The sequence below is a fragment of the Barbus barbus genome, assembly GCF_936440315.1.
Source record: "Barbus barbus genome assembly, chromosome: 44".
Lineage (NCBI taxonomy): Eukaryota > Metazoa > Chordata > Actinopteri > Cypriniformes > Cyprinidae > Barbus > Barbus barbus.
This window is the reverse complement of record NC_136722.1, coordinates 1,892,443-1,915,099: the sequence shown is the minus strand read 5'-3', so window position 1 is coordinate 1,915,099 and position 22,657 is coordinate 1,892,443. Positions and strand designations below refer to the sequence as shown.

Below are 22,657 nucleotides of genomic sequence, written 5' to 3'. Positions count from 1 at the left end.
GTCAGGAATTTCGTTTTAAGGTGAAAGTTTTGCAGTGGGTTTAAGTTGGTAACTCAACACCTTGTTGAGTGCAGAACAGAAAGCTGCTTAGTTTAAAAGTGACTTTCGTCTGAACTGTGCTTCATACATCATTGCACTATTGACAAAGGACAATCAAACTTTTGTTTCAAAAGAAATTTCACCAAAATTTGCTAATTTGATCCCACGTTTAGGGTGTTTTCAGACTTGTAGATCATTTAAAAAAAGTTGCATTTTCTACTTGTTTGGTTCAGTTTACTTTTACAAGGCAACACTTTAAAGTGTACCAAAATGTGTTTATGTCAGTAATGTACGCACACTGCTGCTTTTTATGTAACATCTCTTATTTTGAATTATGATACAACTTGGATGGTTGGTCCGTTGGGTTGGATTACTTCATCACAGTCGAATTGTAAGAGTTTGTTTTCAGTCAGTTTCAGTTATTTAGGAGATCTCGGACTGATTATTTTGGTGCGGATTGAGGTGTAATTGCTGTTTTCATGTATGCTGAAACAAATCGAGCATGCCAGGTTCAGAAACAAATGCTCCAAACAAGCCAGGTGTGAAAACAAAAGTACAATTAGTTCAATTTGCCCCACATTTATGCTACTGACATGAATAATATCTACAACTCATTGAGGAAATGTGTTTATTTTCGCAAACAGATTGATTTGCTCATTCATTGTTTCTTTTGTTTTATAGATTTTTAAATGATTAGTCTTTTGTTCATTCTTGTTGGTTCATTTACTTATTTTTCACTGTAAAAAAAAAAGTTGACCTAACTCACAAAAATAAGGAAACCTATCACAATCAACTTTAAGTTAACTCAACTAGCAACCGACAACTTACAAAGTTTAGTTCATCTAATGAATAAAAGTCAGTCTACCAAGAGTTAAAAGACCTGTTAGAGCAACCAAAGATGCTTTAGCATTTAGCAATACTAATCTTTTTTAACAATCCTCTTTCTTTTAGATTTATGTGTATTTTCAAAGCATTCTACATAATATGGGTAGCATTTGCCTATTAAAACTAAAGGCAAACATTTATGTGAATGGACAAATGTATTAAGTTACATTGAGATGCACATATACAGAACCTCAGCTCATCATCAAATTTGAAATCAGTAAAAATATGAACTCTGATCCACATGCCAGCTATAACTGACTGTGACAACAGCAGCAGCAACATAAATTAAGCCAGTACAATTTAAAAGAATGGTAATATTTTAATAATAATTAACATAAAATGTTTTCAAGCTGCAATGCATGCTGGGAACTTGTGCAATGTTGTTCAATGTAAAATTGTTTGTTCAGATGACTCAATTTGAATAGTTGGGAGAACATTTGGATATGTTGTGAACAAATACTTGAGTATCTAAGTAAGGTAAACAAACCAACTTTTGCTAGCGACATGTCTAAAGTATTTTTGTTCAGTTCACACAAAAAATTAAACTGACTTCTCTTTTCTGAAAATTCTTTGTTCAGGCTACTTCTTTACTTAGTAGAACTTTTCAAAAGTTGGATTTTTTACGGTGTTGCTTTGCTTTTCTTTGCTTTATTTTGCTTTCTTTGTTTTGTTTACAATTCTCCCAATTTTAAGTTATTAGTTTGGTTCTGTTTGCTGTTTGGTTATGAAAAGGCTGATATAACTGAATTTGATATTTGTGGACGTTGTCCATCAGTTTCACTTTTTATTGATTGATTGATTAATGGATATAATCTGGAACCTTTTCTCTTCCTTTTGATTCATCACTGCACATTCTTATGGAAACACAGTGATGTAATTTCCCCAAGCATTAGTAAAGACTCTGATTATTATATATACTGATAACCCGCCCAGCAAAGTAAGGCTGTAATTGATGAGGCTCCGTGTCTTTACTGACAGCTCTGGAAACTCCTTCAAGTGCTTGACATGTTATTTCTCGGTTGCCACGGAACAACCGACAAAACTGTGTTATCTGTCAAAGGCGAGAATTGGAGTAAAATTCAGAAAGATGTCTTTTTCATGTTTCTATCCATAATGCATATCAGTTCCGGCCGCCGGGCCTCACTAGGGGAATGAGAGCGAGCCGATGAGAGGCTCTTCATTGTGTCAGTCTGAAAGACTGCGGTCCTTTTGCGTACTTGTTGACGGTGTGACAGGGACTAAATGACTGGGTGAAAATCACACGCGTGAACGCTGGGTTAGCTCCCGCGGATGACACCGCCGTGTGTGTTCTTCCCGCCGCCTTCACCTGGATGTTGGTTCTCAACCAGAGAGCTGCTATTGTCTGCTGAGAGACACCTGTGTTGCCATAGCAACTGCTCGTGCACGGGATGATGGTGTGTGTGTGTGTGAGGTGTATTATGAAAGGAAGGAGAGATAGGAGCCTCACCTGAATGCTTGGCTGAATCTCTGTAACTCGTCTCCAGCCTCTTTGCTCTCAGCAGCTGGACTAAAGCCAAGCACCTGGCATTCTTCAGCTCTGTGTGTGTGTGTGTGTGTGTGTGTGTGTGTGTGTGCTGAACCTTTCTTAAATCACTTTACCTTTGCTTTGTATAAAAGTGTTATACTGGATTTTTCCCCAGTGAATCACCTTTTAATGACTTCCCTGCTGGAAAAAGCTCATTTTGGAACACAGTAGCTGTATTTTTGCTGGTCAGCTGTGACCAAGATGATCTACTAGGTTGAAACTAGGTCTACTTGACCAGCTAGAAACGACAGCAGAGTTCAAATATGATATATAGTGATATGAAAATGTATTTCTGGATTTTAATCCATCAAGGTGCCTATATATGATAGGTTTGATTCTGCACTGTGATTCGCTTGTCCCTGTTTATAACAGGACAGCACGCACTCGACGGGTGCTATCACAGATCTCCATAGTAACCATTGTAAACATCCTGTTTAATGAGTCATGTGATCCTGCTGTGTTAATAGGTGTGTTCGACTTGAAGCAGCGCTGCGCAGAATGATCAGTGTATGACATCAAAGTCCCGCGAGAGCGATAAGAGAGCAGACAGATCTTTATGCTTTCATTACACTGATCATTCTGTGCAGCGCCGCTTCAAGTCGAACACACCTATTCTCTCCCCACCTCTCAAAGCGCTCTAGAATTCAGCTGTGTTTATTGTGTTCATATTATTATATTCATTTTATTAATCTTGAATGGCATTTTATTAATGTGTCAGCTTTGAGTTAATTATGTTTTTGATGAATATTTGTAGTTTAAAATTACTATTGCTTCCCCTGGCAGAAAATATGCTGAAATTATGGTTTAAAACTTATCATATTTAACTACTGTGAGCATCCTTCCTTTAAAACTATTTTTTTTTTTTTGTTACGTTTAGCTTAATGCACTTTTGTTTTTTGTTATTTTTAAACCTGAGGTATGTCATTTTATACACCACTTATGTCAAAAAATGGATCTGCAAAATTGTTGTTTTTAATAAGGTATCTTCCAAGCACTTTCCAATAGATGCTTGTTTCCACCACAGGGGGAAAAATAATGAATGAACGAACCAATTCTGAATGAATGAATCCATTCTGGCTTTTTTCTTGAGTTTATATCTCACAATTCCGTCATTTTCTGGCAATTTGGAGAAAAAAAGTTACAATTGTGAGCTATAAAGTCAGAATTAAACTGACTTTTTAAAGTCAGAATTAAAATTAAAGTAATCAAGATAGAAACTCTCAATTCTGAGAAGAAAAGTAGGGGGGGTGAGCAACAAACTTGCAATTTTGAGGGGAAAAAATATTCCATAACGGAAACAAAACACAAGTTTGTTTCACAATCCTATTTTTTTTATTTTTTTTTTTTACTCAGAATTGCAAGAATAAAGTTTGAATTGTGAGAGAAAAAGAGGCAATTATCTTTTTGTTTTAATTCCATGATGGAAACAAGCTTCCATACTTTCCCTGCCTGTCATTGGTCAAACAGACAGAAAGCCCCGCCCCAAACTCATGCCATTGGTTAAATTGTTGCTATGCTGGGCTGATTGGGTTGCTTTGGAAAACCCACAGAATGAGTGGCTTATTTTTAGATGCATATTAAAAAAAAAATTATTATTGAAAAAAATAATTATTACACTTTCTATGTTTAACTCATCATTATCATTTGACCTATTCTTTATCTCTTTAGAAAGAGCAAGATGACTTAATTTTGACCCCGGATGGAACGCTGGAGTTTATGACGTTTGAAATCCCTCTCAATGACTCGGGATCGGCCGGGTTAGGGGTCAGCGTCAAGGGCAACAGATCTAAAGAGAGCCATGCTGACCTGGGCATTTTCGTCAAGTCTATAATCACTGGAGGAGCCGCCTGCAAGGTGAGGAGCAGCTCTCTGATTGGCTACGGCACTCATCACTCATACTTTTTTAATGTTCATATATTCCAAAGAAACTTTTAATATGTGCTTGTTTGTGCAATCACAGGATGGGCGGCTGAGGTTAAATGACCAGCTGATAGCGGTTAATGGAGAGTCTCTACTGGAGAAAACCAATCAGGAAGCGATGGAGACCCTCCGCAAGTCCATGTCCATCGAGGGCAACAAGAGAGGCATGATTCAGCTGATCGTGGCCCGGCGGGTCGCAGGGAGGGGAGAGGTCAGTATCCACTGTCTGTAACGCACAGTAACCACAGATCTGTGTTTGCATCATATTATTTGGCTCTAAACTGTGGTTTGAATTCCCAACATGCCCTTGTTAATTAGTTTTGTGTGTTAAGGGTACTGTAGAAATGATACAGAGAAGTATTCATTTCAATTCAGTTCCAAAGATTCAGTCTTCCTGATTTTGCATCCTCTTGAACGAACGTATTTGTTTTGATTCGTTGCATGTGAATGGTTTGGTGTATTAAAAAAGTGTTATTAATATTTGCCCAACATGGGATAATCTGACCCAAATTTGAGGATCAAAGCCGAAGGATAAATTTGAAAAGTATGTTTTGTCAAAATGCTGGGAAATGTAGTGTGGCATAAATTGAAAGATTGAACTCTGCATGACCTAAGGAACCACAAGCGTTGGTTTTACGGATGTGAGAGTGTTAATGGAGATTTGAGAGAGTTGCAAAACGGCAACCAGATACAGTACCAACTTTTCCCATACGGTTCTAGAGACTGCCATAGACTTTAATGCAATAAATGACTTTCATCCTGCGTAAAGATGAACGGAGCGGCCGTCTGAGTGACAGACAGACTGAGTTGAGTAGTGTCTGCGGACGGGGAAGTTTGACTGCAGAAAAAGTGAATTAAAGCGAGTTCTTATCAGAGAGACACAGGAGACGGAGAGAGAGAGAGAGAAAGTGACACGGGGGGTGTGAGCGGCGGATTGCGATCGAAAGCAATTTGACCGCTGAAATGCTCATGCTGATTTATACTGATAATAGATGGCGGTATCAAATATCAAATATCAACTTCAAATGCCGTCTTTTCCATCCCCCCTCTTTCCCCAATGCAATCCTTTGGATGTGTGTTTGTGTTTCGCTCTTTTTTTTGCCCGCACGGAGTCATAACATCTGAAAGTGTAATCTAACACTTATCTTTCTAAAGAATATACGACAGGCGCTTTGAAGGCACTGCGTTAGGAGGAGATGAAATTCAGAATGATGACTGCTTATGGAAATGAGACGACTGGCGTCTGTGGCAGCGCTCTCCCGCTTCGAGTCGAGAGGATGTTTCCCAGAGGAGAGTCTCGTTGCTCAGAGCTTGCTCTTTCAGAGCTCAAGGGACTTAATAGAGTCTCCTCTATGGTTCTTTTAGATATCAGCTTTGTCTCGGATGTTTTTTTCTTAATTTATTGGGAGAAATAAAAATAAACTAACAAGGCAATGGATGGCTTTCAGTAAGAGTACAGCGCTATAAACTTAAAGTGGATCCTGTAGCTCAGATCATTTGCGCTATTTGATGAGAAATGTTTGAATTTATGATGAAGCGGCACAATTTCAGAGATTGATGTGATGAACACATTTTATAAGGAGAAAAATCAGGAAACTCACTAATTGGTTTATCCACATTATCAACCACATCTTCTGCTCGCCAAATCTAAATTTATTTAATCAAGAAAACAGTAAAACCAGTCATTTTGTGAAATATTATTAAAATTTAAATGAACTGTTTACTATTTGAATTTAATGTAAAATGTCATTTATTTCTGTGATCAAAGCTAAATTGATCTCAGCATCATTCCTCCAGTCTTCAGTGTCTCATGATCCTTCAGAAATCATTCTAATATACTGAGTTGATTATTTCTGATTATTGTCAATGTTGGAAACAGTTGTGTTGCTTCATACATTTTTTTTTGTGGAAACTTTTTTTTTTCAGTATTTTTTATGAGCAGAAAGTTCAATGAAAAGCATTTATTTGAAATAGAAATATTTTGTAACATTTTAAATGTCTTTACAATTTAATTTATCCTTGCCGAATAATAAAATATGAATTTCTGTCAAATAAAATAAAATTAACTAAAAATAAATAAACAAACAAACAAAGTTACTGACCTCAGACTGTTGAACGGTAGTGTATACATATGTATATGGAAGTAGCAATAATAATTAAAATGTTTTATTCATGTCAAACTTACATTATGTAGGGAAAAAAATAAAAATAAAAATAACAATAATAATTTATTTTATGTTATTTTCAGCGTACTGCCACTCACTTCAGGAGAAGTGAGTGAATTCACTGTTAAATCCTACTAGTAAATTGTGATTAGTAAAAAGTGTCCTGTGTAAAAGCTTGATGTGAAACATTCTAAAATAAGTCACATAAACAATTACACAGGATTAGAAAGCACATCTTCTGCATTTAAAACACAATCTTACACATTGGTATTCAGTGAAGTTTTCACTCGTATGTAGGCAGCCTCATTTGTTGGTGAATCTGACTGCACCGCTCGTGCTGTATTCGTATTTGCGTGCATCCAGTGAAGACAACACAACAGAGAGGGCCTTTTGTACCCAGTCTGTCTCTTCCTGCAAACTCACAACCTGACTAAAATATAACATCTTTTGTAAACATTCACGGATGTACACAGAGAAACCCGTGACACAAAGCAAGAGCCCACCGCTGCGCTCAGATCAGCCTTTATTAGCGGCTGTATGGAGCTGATTGGACCTGTTTGAGAGCAGCAGACCTCATGCTGACTTCTGTCCCCTCACACACACACACGTCCCATTCATCCTCTCTCGCTCGTCCCAACCAAGGTCACCCGTCGCCTTCAGGAGCGCCCGGGCTCAAGGTCACCCTTATCTGTCTGTCAAATTAGGATGAGGACGGTTGCTTTCATTCTTTTCATCCAACTTTGAAGTGCAGCCGGGCTCCCGCTGTGTACCAACATACACCATAAATTGCACTTTGATATGGCATTCAGAGAGAGGGAAAGCTGAAATAAGAAAAAAGAGAGATGGAAAGAGTAGTGAAAGTGGAAAGAAGAGGAGAATGCTGGGTAGTGAGAGATTGCAGGGGCCACTGAAGGAATCAGAGATTGTGTGGCGCTGCTCTCTCTGACAGCCTGCGCTTTGCTACTGTCATACAGCAAATTCTAGCATTAAAATGAATAAGATCCATCACTGTCCTCTGCCCCGTGTGTGTGTGTGTGGAATTATGTTTGGGAGAAGCTCTGTTGTTCCAAAATACAGTAGGTTAATTCACTTATTAGTAATGGCAGGTATTCATATGTAAAGTGTGGTTCTACTGCAAATACATTTTTATATGTTTGGATTGATGATAAACATCTGAAATGTACGAACATATTAGAAGCGCATGTTTCATGAATCCTTTTAAAATATTGAATAAACTGGATTAATACTTTGATATCATTGTATTTAAGTGAATGATTAAAAATGCTTATTTTCTGTGAAATTTCTGGTGCTATATTCAAGTCGTTTTGAGTTTATCCGTTCATTTATTCATCCATTTTACCAATGTCTAAACTTTCCAATTTTAGAATCATGTAATAATTATTTAATTATATAGACACATGCTTTAAAACTTAAAAGATTTTACAAATATACACACACATTTTTATATTTTCGTGTAGTTCTTTTATTGTTAAAGGGGTCATCGGATGCCCATTTTCCACAAGTTGATATGATTCTATAGGGTCTTAATGAAAATTCCATAACATACTTTGGCTAAAATTTCTCAATGGTAGTGTAAAAAACACCTTCTTTATCGTGTCAAAATCAGCTCAGTTTTCAGCAGGCTGATCTAGTCCATGTTTCTTTAAATGCTAGTGAGCTCTGCTGACTCCGCCCCTCTCTTCCGTGGAGTGACGAGCAGACCATAGATATGTGTAGATCCCTGTTCAACCGCTCCAGATACGGTTACCATCAGTCATCTCTCATTCACCATAATAATCAATGAATATTCAAAGATATACAAGCGTATAACTTGCTGTTGTAGACACACAGTCAATGCGCTCAAAGATTCACAGACCGTTCCAAAAGTGGCAGATGGCTTATGTATCACAGCCCATAGAAACAATTGATAATGAGGCATCTAGGTATAAATATCTATGGAGCATAAACTTCAGCCGCGAAACTGGCTAACTAGCACATTATTACGATTTGCAAAGATTCATAAAAACCCTTATACTCACTTCTTCTGTAGATAAAGCTGGATCACGAATGATTCGGGCGAACATAGATGCATTTATGTAGATCGGGGATCGGCGCTGTTACGGCCCATAACTATTTTAAGGCTCGTTAATTCAAACAATTAAATAAAAGGACACAGGCCGAACATATAAAAGAATCACAAGACGTGATGTAAATTTCAAGACGCCTCTATTTAATTCATTTACGGAGTTCAACTCAAACATTCAGAAAATAATGCACAACAATTCACAAAGAATATTTATGAACATAATCTAATGGATAATACCAAAGAAAGAATGATCAGCTCATGGGTAGGAAAGCTAAGAAAACAGACTCCTATCTACACCTGTTCTCTGAATAAAGTTCTTGCCTGACTCCCGAAATAAAACTAATAACGGGTGAGTCTTCCAGACACCTGCTTCCTTCGCTCAGCTCTTACTAAATAAACAAAACGTGAACTAATAAATAAATATGCCAATATATGCTTCATTGCCTATAAAACTATACATCTAAACTTTATGTACAAATAGTAATGAGATGAGGCTGCATAGGCAGCTGTCCTCGGATACATATGATACATCTTAAGATTGAAGAGCATTATTTCTTCCAACCTTTTGGAGCAGCATTTGTATCTCGAGCAGCTTTGAAATGCTGTCTAGGAAGGCATTTCATGGTTTAAAGTTGTACAGTTTGTGCTTCTGACTGAAGACTCGTTGATGGAACTGGGAAAGGCCTGCCATGGAGAGAGTGACCTGATTTTGTCACAATTACAGTACATCCAAAGTCTCAAACTGTAAATGAAGGGTTTAATAATCAGCCGCTGACTTGAGTGAAACGCTCTTGTCTGAAATGGGTTTTAAATTGAGAAGTGAAACGGAGAATCTCGACTATCTCTCAGACTGCCTTTGGTAATTGAAGCAGTGATGTTCTTCATAAGGGATTGTCATGACCCAGATAATGATGTAATGTATTATTGGTCATTGCGTTTTCTTCTTCAGTTCAATAATTGAGGCTGAGCTTCAGAGAGGCGGCGATTCCAATCGATGGCTTTCGGTTTCTATTAATATAAGGTCATAAGTTCCCAGGCAATTAAAAGTCTTGCAGTCATTTGAATTCAATTAATACTTTACAATTTATTATGTTGCTCAACCTTCAGTTTTACCCCTGTCGTAGTAAAATTACGGGACAAACATAATATTCGTTTTAGTAAACTTTAAGCAGAAATGGAGCTTTCAGTATTTAACGCACTTAATATAAAGTTATCAAAGTTCACCAGAGTGTTCAGAGACAGCCTCTGAGGATTGTGGGTAATTGGAAACGTATGTTCCTCTTCATAAAGGTCGTCATCTGAGCCTATCAGTGCTGGATTATTGAAATGAGAAATTAATACATTTCCCCGGATTGAGTGTGTCCAATTAGTTTTCCACGCCTCTAGTGTGCTGTTAAACTGGCTTGTGTTCGTCTGTGACACAGCGCTGTCATTACACTTCAGTCAGGAACTGTTTGTGACATAAAGCTGGAAAAGTTCAATGTTACAGTGCAAAAATAGCATTGAGCTAAAACATATTATTTAGCTTTTTATTATATTTTATTTATAGTTTTTGTATTATTTATTAATTATTTATATTTTTGTATTATTTATAGTTTTTGTATTATGTATGTATTATTTATTATTTACAGTAACAGATTTAACAGAGTAACTGAGCTTGACATAATGAAACACAATGAAAACATCATGAAACACACAGTACTTGTTTGAATTATGTGATTACAAATACTTTTATGATGCCACTCTCATTTTTAAATGGCAAACATCAAAGCGTAGCAGAAATTTTTCAGTTTTATTTAAATTAATTCCCTTTAATTTTATATGTATGTATGTATATATATATATATACATACATACATACATACAGTGCCCTCCAAAAGTATTGGAACAGTAAAGACAAAATTTATCTGTTGGCTGTGGAGTCGAGACATTTACAAATATGATTAAAAGATGAATATGAGGCAAAACTACAGAATGTCACATTTTATTATTGGGTGATGCAACACAGATGTTTTAGCAGCTAAGAAGTTCAGCACTTTTAGAGTTCATCCCTCTATCTGATGAGAGCATAAGTATTGGAGCAGTTGCCTCACAGGTCTTTCTAAGTGATCAGCTGCGTCCTGTTGCATTAATTCTTCAGATATTAAAAGCAGGGAATGTGTCGTATCAGTTATATCCATTACTTCTGCATTCTGAATCTTGCATTCGATGATGACACACACAAACCAGGATGAAGACGAGGGAGCTGACTTTGAGAGAAAAGCAAGCAATTTGGATGCTAAAAGAAAAGAGGAAGTCAGTTAGAGCTCTAGCAAAAACAAAGGGCATGGAGAAATCAAGAGTTTGGAAACCACCAGCAACCAACAACTACCCGATCGGCTGAGAAAACAACAGTAGTTAATGACAGACAAATCATAAAAGCTTTGAAAATGAATCCTAAAAGACGTGTCTGTAAAATCACCAACAACTTCCAGAAAGCTGGGGTGATGCTCTGACTATCTACTGTCCTCAGGAGACATTGACACAGAATTACAGATGCTACACAGCAAGATGCAAACCTCTGACCAGCACCAAACATAGAAACCCAAGATTAGAGTTTGCAAAAAAGCACAAAGGTGAGCCAGAAGAGTTTTGGAACTGTGTTTATGGGCCGATGAGACAAAGATGAACCTTTATCTAAGTGATGGGAAAGCAAAAATGTGGAGTAAAAAAGGGAACTGCAAATGATCCCAAGCATACAGCCTCATCTGTAAAGCATGGTGGAGGTGGTGTCATGGCATGGGCATGCATGGCTGTCTCTGGAACAGGCCCTCTCAACTTTACTGATGACTTAATGTATGATGACAGAAGCAGAATGAATTTGGAAGGGTACAAAACCATCTTGCCTACCAATATTCAAGAAAATGCCACCAGATTCATTGGGAAGTGCTTCATATTGCATCAGGACAATGACCCAAAACACCCTGCCTGTTCAGTCAAGGAATTTATAAGAGCAAAGAAATGGAAAGTCTTAGATTGCCCAAGTCAATCTCCAGATTTAAATCTGATTGAACATGAATTTCACCAGCTGGAGAGGAGAGTAAAGGCAGAAACTCCCCAAAACAAGCAACAATTTGGATTGGCTGCATTAAAGGCTGGGAAAAGTATTTCAAAGGATGAGAGCAAGAGTCTGGTGATGTCTATGGGTCACAGACTCACTGCTGTGATTGTGTGCAAGGGATCTGCAACTAAATAATAGCTTTTAATCTTTTATATCTGCCTTATGTTCAACTGTCCCAATACTTTTGCTCACATCAATGAGTGGGATGAACTCTAAAAGTGCTGTTCTTTTTATTTGGTAAAACATATATGTGTTGAAACGGCTAATAATAAAATGTGACATTCTGTATTTTTGTCTCATATTCATCTTTTAATCATTTTTGTAAATGTCTTGACTCCACAGCCAACAGAGCAATTTTGTCTTTACTGTTCCAATACTTATGGAGGGCACTGTATATATATATATATATGCGGGTGTGTGTGTGTGTGTGTGTGTGTGTATATTATTATTTTATTTATTTTTTGTTTATTAATTGTATCATAATATTGCCATTCAAATGCCATTTTATATTTGGCCTCCTTTTTTTTTTTTTTGCTATAAACAACACTGTACATTTAATAACAATATTTTATTGAGACTGGATTTTAATATTCAGTACAAGTGTATGTTTTTTTTGTCTTACTTTTTCCTAACTCTAAGTGTGAATTAGCATATAACACACCCTTCGCCCTGCATATTCATGAGTTATGTTTGAAGAACTGTGAAGGGCCCTCTGGTCCACTGTTTTATTCACGGTTTCTTTGAGGATATTTTCTTTTTTTTCTACAAAGAGAAATCAAAGTTATTGCGCATAGCTGGAAATCCTTCAGGGAGCAGAGAAATGCACACGCTGTCCTCACTCGGAGATGCTCCGTTCTTTGAAAGTATGGGATTTGCATCAAGCCAATGATAGTTTAGTGTTTTACGAAAGTACTGTTTAATATAATCCTTAGAAGTGTTTCTCATTTCCTTCTATGTTTTCCTTCTTGTTCAGATTATATGAACTTTGTAGGTTAGTCTCAGAGGAGGTGTACATTAACCTGGTAGATGTTTGATGCAGTCTGCTCTAATTGCCAGCCAATGAAAGAGAGATAAATGTAGAGTATAGCACAGCAGCTGAACCTGGTTTACACTATTTGAACAAGAAGTGAGTGAGCAAAGCAACAATATGCTTGCTTTGTGCTTCTATACTGACACTGTTTTGCACCTGGTAGATAAATTTACTTAGATAAATGTGCTTGAGAAGCATCGCTGCATAATATATTAAGTCTTATTTTTGGATAATGTGTTTTTGATACTTTTGTCACTGAGCTGGCTGATGTTTGCCCCTTTTATTCTAACCAAAAATGTAAATTTGCTGAAAATGTGCTCACCCTCAGCCCATCCGAGATGTAGATGAGTTTCTTCATCAGATTTGGAGAAATGTAGGACTAGATCACTTGCTCACCAGTGGATGCTCTGCAGTGAATGGGTGCCGTCAGAATGAGAGTCCAAACAGCTGATAAAAACATCACAATAATACACAAGTAATCCACACCACTCCAGTCCATCAGTTAATGTCTTGAAAAGCCAAAAGCTGTGTGTTTGTAAGAAACCAATCCATTATAAAGATGTTTTAATTTCAAAACTTTGCTTCCAGCTAAAATACAAGTCTATAATCCATGATACTGCTTTCTCTATTAAAAAAAGTAATCTGGTCTGAATCAGGAAACCAAGCCAAAGCAGCTCTAAACAAATCTGTGAATTTTATGTGAGAGACAACAGGAGATGGACTTTTTCACTGGAGGAAGCATTATTATGGATTCTGGATTCATATTTTGTCCAGAAGCCATGATTTTAAGTAAAATATGTCTTAATGATGGATTTGTTACAAACACACAGTTTTTGGCTTCTCCAGATGTTAACTGATGGAGTGGAGTGGTGTGGATTATTGTGATGTTTTTTATCAGCTGTTTGGACTCTCATTCTGACGGCACCCATTCACTGCAGAGCATCCATTGCTGAGACACTGATGCAATGCTACATTTCTCCAAATCTGATGAAGAAACAAACTCATCCTAATTTTGGAAAGCCTAAGGGTGAGCACATTTTCAGCAAATTTTCATTTTTGGGTGAATTATTCTGTGAATTATTCTGTGTAAGTGAAAAGTCTGCCAGTACATGAAGACAAAGTATACTTTTATACTTATTAAGGCACAATATGGCTGTATTAAACTGTTAATTCAGTGCTGTTTCGAATGTAAATGTATTTTGTTTTGTATGCTTAGTTCTGTTTGGTCCAGAAAAAAATAATTTTCATCCAAAAAAAATCATCAAAAAAAAGAACATTTAAAAACACATTAAGAAGTAATTTTTCAGTGCTGTAATCAGTTAATACGAGTGCCAAAATAAATACTCTGCTTTAGTAATTGCAATTTTAATACTCTAATTCATTAACATTCTTATCAAACTTCATCCCCAATTATGAAAAACAGTGCATCTTGATTTTTTTTTTTTACTGCTAAAGTGCCTCCTATGCATAAAAACAACCCATGTGGTTTGTGTCCACATGACGTTCATGAGAGCTGACATCAGGAAGGAACTGCCATGCTGGCTACAGAAAACCGTCCTGCTGAAATGAGGGTCTGATCGATTGTGTCTTGAGAGAGCTATCAATCAGCCTGACTGCTAAATTATGGTTTTATTAGCGTTGAGCCAGACTGCCGCTCCACGGGGCGAAGCGGGGCATGATGGGACGCATCCACACGCGCTAAGGCAATAAGAGAAGGACTTCTGGATCTGTACTTCATTAGTTTATTTACTCTCTGATGGACCTTTATGACATGAGCTCACGGTGACTTACTGATGTCATATCACTGTGACTGGGATTCATGAGGAGGACAGAGGCATCATGGGAAATGTAGTTTTGTGCCACAAAGAAATTGGAAATAGGAAAGGCTGGGTGTGTGTATGAGGCAGGTTTGTTTGACTGGAGGTGTCCAGGGAGCAGAAGCCCAGCTCCGAATGAAGATGCTCTCTGTAATCCACTTACAGCTCAGCAGGGAAAGTCAATTGGTGCACCTGAGAAAGTAATTGATTGAATGAAAGGGCAGTGTACTAAAGCACAGTGGCATTGTGCAGATTAGGTGTCACGACAGCCACTCAATCTGACTCACTCACACTTCTCTAGGTGAACAGAGACAGTTGTGTACAGAAGAGATCAACGTAGCTTTCATTTGCTCTTTGTTGTTGGTGAAAATGTCTGTTTTTTTAAATGCAGTTAAATAGTTGATTGATGCATTTCCACACTCTTTCCCCTACAATAAATAATATATAAATAATAAAAAAAAAATGTATATTTAAATGTTATGTTTATAATGTATAAATAAAGTAAGTGTATAATATGAGTGTTACTTTAGTATCATTGAAATGCTATTGTAGTTTTTGTGAATATTTTAAATCAATATTTATTTTTACATTTTCATTTTAAGTTCAGTTAGTCCTAAAGGTACAGTAACAAAAACAGCCTTTTTAATGCTACATGGTCATGGAAAACTAAATTACAATGTTTTGGGGAGAAACCTTGACTAATGCTGTATTATATGAGGACTTTAAATGTGTAGAATTTGGCTCCTTTAACTAAAGCAGATGTACCCATGCAGTGCCCTTACTCTCACCACTGAGATAATTAATTCATCCATTACGGGGACACATAATAAACTGTCACTGGCTCAAAAGCACAGTATTCACAGGGTAATTTTGAGCAGTTCGACCCACAGCTGCACAGCCTCGGGTGCTTGTAGCCTTCATAATCCACTTGAAAAATAGACTGAAAATATGTGGAAGAGGTCAACAGATCTGCCATAGAAAGGGGTTCATCTGCTCTCTATACAGCCGGGCAAATAAATGCCAGGAGAGGGAGAGAATGGGGTTGGAGAGATGTGATATAGAGGGCTAATGAGGCTGTCTGGGTCTCTAGAGAGAGCTGGACAGAGCAGAGGCTGCATGTGACAGCTTAAGACCTGTAATTACAGGCCAAGAGAGGGAGAGGGGCGCTGGATTAAGACCTCATAAACAGCATCACGAGGCCAGCCCAGTCTGGAAATGAGTGTGTGTGTGTGTTTGAGAAAGGTTTATAATGACTATATGATGCTGCTATGTAGACTCTCACTGCCACCCAAGGTCAGAGAGGATTTTCTCAAATGTGTTTTAATGTAAAATATGAATACAAGGTTGTGTATTATAGTGGTTTTATCATGGTTAAGGCAAAAATATGAAAAATTGTTGCATTTATTCCATAACTACGTTTTCTTTTATTATTAGTGTATTTTCTGAAGGATATACTAGTAGAATGATGGAAGGATGGATGGATGCATGGATGGATAGGTAGAATGTGATGGATAGGTAGATGGATGGATGAATAGATGAATAGGTAGAAGGAAGGATGGATCGATAAATAGATAGATGGATAGGTAGAATGATAAGTAGAAGGATGCATTGATGTATTGTTATATGGATCGATGGTTGGATGGGTAGAATGATAGGTAGAATGGTGGATCGATGGGTAGATAGATGAATAGATGGATAGGTAGAATGATAGGTAGAACAGTGGATGAATGGATGAATGGATGGATGGATGGATGGATGGATGGATGGATAGGTTGGTAGAATGATGGATGGATGATGGTAGATATAATGGATAGGTATAATGATGGATAGATGGATAGGCAGAATGATAGGTAGAACGATGGATGGGTGGATAGATATATGGATGGATATGTAAAATGGTTTATAGGTAGAATGGTGGATGGGTAGAAGGCTGGATGGAAGGACAGCTGGATAGATGGATGGAAGAATATGTAAAATGATGGGGGGTTGGATGGATGGATAGGTAGAATGACAGATGCAGGACAAACTAGCGATGCAGACTGCCAATCACAGCCTCACAGGAAGACAGACTAGAAGGGAGTGTTTTAATACACATGGCTAATCCTGTTTGAGAAAGCACTAGATTAGGTGAGATTACGCCTGGAGTAGGCAGAATAAATGGGCTCATAATAACTGTTCACCTCCCTTCCCTCCCAAACACTGTGCCGTTAAAGATCTGTGTCTTCAACAAGCAGATCATTTCAACCAATCACCCTCTATTTTCTTTGAGAAATACTTCCTCATCTTGTTTTTATCTTCCTCTCATTCTGTCACGACTGTCAGACTTCAACAAAGGTTCATAAAACAAATCCTGGTTTTGTAATGAAAAGCTCATTGAGGAGAGTCAGGCTGAGCGGTTTATTGTCAGGCTGCTCGTGGCACTTGCATCGGATGAAGTTGTAATTGCGTTGACCCCTTCTATGTGTGCTGTTTTATCAGGCCCAGCGAGATAAGTCAACAGCTCTAGACTTCATTAAACATCTCATCTATATTAAACAGTCTGGTAGTTTCCCTCCCGAATACAGCATTTGTTGTCCCCACCGCAGCACCACAGACGTCCTGAGCAGATTGAGTAAGAAATGTCAGGATGAATCTGGATTCTCAAAATTATTTTTGGTTGCTATTGATCAGAAGACATCAGACTCATTCCTCCATACAGTATGTCTCCTCTGGTATGCATGGGAAAATCCCACAGAGAGGATCCGGGCACACACAGCTTACCTGATCGTTAACTAACATCTCATACCCCAGCATTAGCTAATCAAAGCATGGCGTTCATCTCACCTCAAATCCTTGGTTTACCAGCAACTCTCTCTCTGCTCGACTCTAGGTGACTCTTAGGCACTTGTATTTTCTCACAGTCAGAACGGTCTATGTTTTTGATTGGTAACATAGTGATCATTTTACGAACATGAAATGGTGTACTTACATTTCTAAGCTATCGGACTTGTGACGTTTTCCTGGTGGACTATAAATCAAATGAAAAATCTAACAAACCTATAGCGAAAAAGAGACCATAAAAACATTTAGAAACTATCAAGAAAACCCTATGGATGGAAAGACAGTAGGATGGATGGATGGAATGATGATGGATAGATGCTTGAGTAGATGGATGGATGGATAGGTAGAATGATGATGGATAGGTAGAACGATGGAAGGATGGATATGTAGAATGTTGATGGATGGATGGATGGTTGGATGGATAGGTAGAAGCAAGGATGGATAGAGGGATGAGTAGATGGATGGATGGATGGATGGATGGATAGGTAAAATGATGATGGATAAGTAGACGGATGGAAAGACAGTAGGATGGATGGATCTGGATGGATGGATAGGTAGAATGATGATAATAGATGCTTGAGTACATGGATGGATGGATGGATGGATAGGTAGAATGATGGAAGGATGGATATGTAGAATGATGATGGATGGATGGTTGGATGGATAGGTAGAAGCAAGGATAGATAGAGGGATGAGTGCATGGATGGATGGATGGATGGATGGATAGGTAGATAGAATGATGATGGATAAGTAGATGGATGGAAAGACAGTAGGATGGATGGATCTGGATGGATTGATAGATGGATAGGTTGAATGATGATGGATAAGTATATGGATGGAAAGATGGATGGGTGAATGGATAAGTAAAAATATGATGAACAGATGGAAAAGTGGATGGATTGGATGGATGGATGGACAGACAGACAGGTGAACGGATGGATGGATGAATGTATAAGTAGAACAATCAATAGATGGATGGATGGATTGGCAGAACAATGGATGGATGGATAGGTAGAATGATGATTGATAAGTAGATGAATGGATTTATAGATATAAGGATGGATGAATGGATAGATGGATGGATGGATGGATGGATGGATAGAAGGATTAATGAATGGATAGATGGATGGATGGGTGGATGAATAGGTAGAAGGAAGGATGGATGGATGGATAGATAGATAGAGACAAGGATCAAAGAGGCACCTGAGTCATTGCTAGAAATCAGAAAATCATTGGATAATTGGTTGTGGGCTCTTTTGACTTGGGCCAGTAAGAAAATGATGAAGAACACCCTAGCAACCACTTTACCACATTCTGAAGCACCTAAAATACCTTGCTTGGTTGTTATAACCTACTGTAGCAACACACTGGGTCACCAACAACAACTTATGGATGAATGGGTAGAATGATGAATAGATGGATAAGTAGAACAATAGATAGATAAATGGTTGGTTGGATGGATGGATAAGAAGAATGATGGATGACTTGGGCAAGTAAGAAAATGCTTGGCAACTATTGGGAACACCCTAGCAACCACTTTACCACATGCTGAAGCACATAAACTACCTTGCTACATTGTAAGCATTCCCAAAGTTCCCTTGAGGCTTGTTGCCATGTTCAGAGAGCTGTGTTTAAAACCAGACCTTGGACCTTGGTCTTCCTAATTGCCAGACCTCAGGTGGTAAGAATGGGAGAGGAATATTGCAGACCCTCATCTCAACACAGCCTCCTTCAGGAGAAATGCCTTTGGGAGAAAGTGCAACCTTCTCACGATCAGTGTGGGCCCCCATGGGGGAAACGTATAATGTTAAGGACATGAGAGCTCACAAAGACCACACTCACTAACAGTCTAGTCAAAAGAGCACAGTAACTCCTCTATTACCACTAGCGCCTGGGGATGAGACACTGGAGATGTACTCTACAAGCTGTGCAACAACTGTCTTCGTTGTTCAAATCTAGTGCGGTTAGAAATTAATTTATTCTACTTGTTCTGTGGTTTTTGTTACATCTGACAAAATTTGGAGACATTTGTGCTTAAAGCAAGATAAACTATTTAATAAGGGGGCAAGAAAAGTAGCAGCTGAAAGATTAAAATAAGCCAGTATAAAGAAGTGTATTTTTTTCTTTCCTTCCCAGGAGGTTCCAGGTAGCCCACCTGTGCCTCTGAACTCTTCACAAGACGAACATGAGCGACGGATCTCTCAGTCGCTGTATCCCGGAGACAGCCCGGATGACAGCCACACCCCACGACCCACCATGATGGGTAGAATGATGGGTAAGCTGATGAAAACACTCAGATGGCCCTGTCTCTTCACACAAAAATGGTCAGAGATTTCTTAAACCAGCTAACTCCAGTCTTTACTTTTATTCTGGAGTTTGTGAATGGCTTTTATCAGTCTGCTGGTAGTTTCCAGATGGCTCCAAGATGATCTAATTGATTTGCCAAAGATAGTGATGTTTAGAACACTTCATTTATTTATTTACTTTTTCATATGCTTATGGGATAGTTGGTCTTTTTACACGTAGTTCCACAGTTGTATGACTTTATTTCTTCTGTTGAACACAAAAATAATATTTTGAAAACAATCCAGGGAACCAAAACAATTGCTGGTCGCCATTGACTTCCATAGTATGCAAAAAAATAATTTGGAATACTATCCCTTTAAAGAGTTCAGTTTGAGACACTTTTAGGCTATGTGTCCACCAAAGCGTTTTTATCCAGCTGAAAATGCCAGGTGCTCTTTTGAAAACGGCCAGCTGTGGGCGCTAGAGAGCGCTTTGGAGGCGCAGAATTTAGCTAGAACCAACAAAATGTTTCTCCAAGCCTTTATAGCATTATTTTTCATATTAATATTGTTATAGTCTGAAGATGTCATCTGGACATGGATACTCAGAGACCTGCAATATTTCGTCTTTCTCCATTGTTGTAAAAGCAGAATGTGACGGTTGGTGATATTTACCTCGCCACTCTTTCATTGTGATTGGACGACTGGGTAAAAGTGACATTGATGAACACTGCCTTTTACCCAAAGCTGAACTTTTTTCAACTCTTGTTGACCAGAAAAAAAAAAAACACACACACACACACACGCACACACACACACACACACGCACACACACACACACACACACACACACACAAAGTGAAATAGACACTCACTGCCTTATTTAAATATGCTGTGTTCCCATTGAAAACAATTAAAAAAAAAAATAATACTTTGTTGGACACACGGCCTTGAACAAGTGAACTAGATGTCCTTGAGCTCACCTGTTTGCTCAAAGGGCTATATCTGGTTTATGAATTATGTCATTAAAAGGAAAAGGGTCAATTCACATGTGCTTTGAAGGTTTCTTCCTAAGTGGATGTTTCTTGGTCAAAATGGCTGCATTTTAATAGTCATTTTTATGCTCTGCAAGACTATGTATGCACAGGCGCTGTCAGTATATGTCCTGACCTTCTGTTTCCATTTCCACCTGTTTCCACCTGACACATACAGTTTAAATGCACAGATGAATGAGCAGCCGGACACACGCAGGCTCAGCCCAGCCAGTCCCAGCATGCTCCTGTGGTTTTGTAAATGGGGGTTAATGTCATTTTCAAGCCTCGTGTCTCATTCAGCATGACTCTTTCAAGTCAGTCCTGATTTCTCTCCAACTCAGTTCTAGTCCTGCCAGACAATTGGAATCGGCAGACCAATCCTTTCACCGTCATGCTTGTCATTTCACAATCGACTACTCAGTCTTGAACAATAAGCTCTTTAGTACCTGACGCAAACCCTCTTCTTCCTCCCCCTCATCGCCCTGCTTTTCTTTCACCCCTCAATTTCTTCTTCATCCTCCTGTTCTGACCTTGCATACTAAATGCATTCACATTGCAGAGTGACGATGAGTCAGTCAATGACGTCTCATTCTGCACAAGGGCGTTTGATGGCCGATTGCACCTGCTAAGCCCTTTTTGAAAAACTAATTATTATTCTTTGTTTTGGCCCTATTTCGTTATTTTCGTTGACAGTATGGACATGAAATGATGGGGGATAATGGCTTTATTAAATATTTTATTATTATTATTATTAGTGAAACGTATTTTTCTAATATTTTTTCAACAGCAATAACAACAATAATAATAATAATAATTATTATTATTATTGTAACAATTTATAAGATCAAAAGGGAATTGCATATAAATAATTATATTTAATTATGATTAGTTACAATTATTTATATCGGCTGACAGTAATAACTGTAGCAGAATTAAATTGCCATCAGCTGATCTGTCCATCCAGTGAACATTCAGTGCAGGTTTGTATCAACTCTAAGAAAGGATATTTCCTTGGCCATATGCATGTAGCGAGGGTCAAAATCATAAAGAGACATTTAATTTGCAAGGCAGAACCAGAAACTCATGTAATTTGTGCACACAACTTTTATTAACTAAACACTAACGCAAACTAGTCTAACAAACAAACATACATACATACAATCACTCATACATGGGGAAAGGGCTAATGAGAGTTGATGGATGAAACCATCAGGAAAACCAGAGAATGCAGTTATGGAGAAAGTCATTTAACCACCTGAGTAAAACCATCAGCGCCGTTTATAACGGGGTCTATAACTTGTATTAATAACCTCTGTTTTGTTTAGTTAAATGTACAATACTTGCAATGCATTTGGTCGTGACGAGTGTCCGGAATGCAGTCTCAGATGAAAGTCTTAATGGTTTCAAGGTTTTGGATTCCCGATCACGTTCTTCCGGGTTGAAGAGTGATGATGTTCTGAGGTAGAAATGTTCTTTCTAGGCAGAAAGTGGAAAAGAGAGAAGAAAGAGATCTGCTGAGGTCCGAGGATCCATTGTTGAATGGAAAGTCAAGGCCGCAAGGCCTGGCACAAAACTTAGAGTGTTCAGAAGAGTTTTAGCTAGAGTATATTCCTCATCTTCTCAGAATCTAACACAACTGCAGGGGCGTCACTTACATGAGAACTTTATCTGCTATAGAGCTCACACCTCTGGGTAGTCAAAGAGCTGGAGGGAAATTTTTACGACTCTTTGTCTCCATGCATGGTAATTTGCATATGAACCAGATTGGACGTCGATATACAAACTATTAATGATTCTTAGAACACTTATATGTTGCATAGGTATCAACATATAATATACACTCTCAATTAGATCATCTGAAGACGAATTGATAGAGACCAAACATGATATACATGAGGTAATATTAACTAGTGTTCTATCATAAGCATGC

General features: G+C 38.0%; 1 protein-coding gene across 3 annotated transcripts in view; it reads left to right on the top strand.

Moving 5' to 3' along the window:
- The window catches only part of LOC306863618 (partitioning defective 3 homolog), a 463,239-nt gene that overhangs the window by 250,243 nt on the left and 190,339 nt on the right, over positions 1-22,657 (top strand). For all 3 annotated transcript variants that reach the window (XM_079407066.1, XM_079407065.1, XM_079407067.1), the window contains exons 12-14: positions 4,139-4,324; positions 4,431-4,601; positions 19,545-19,683. In XM_079407066.1, coding sequence (XP_079263192.1) covers positions 4,139-4,324; positions 4,431-4,601; positions 19,545-19,683 — 496 coding nt within the window. The remainder of the gene's footprint in view (positions 1-4,138; positions 4,325-4,430; positions 4,602-19,544; positions 19,684-22,657) is intronic.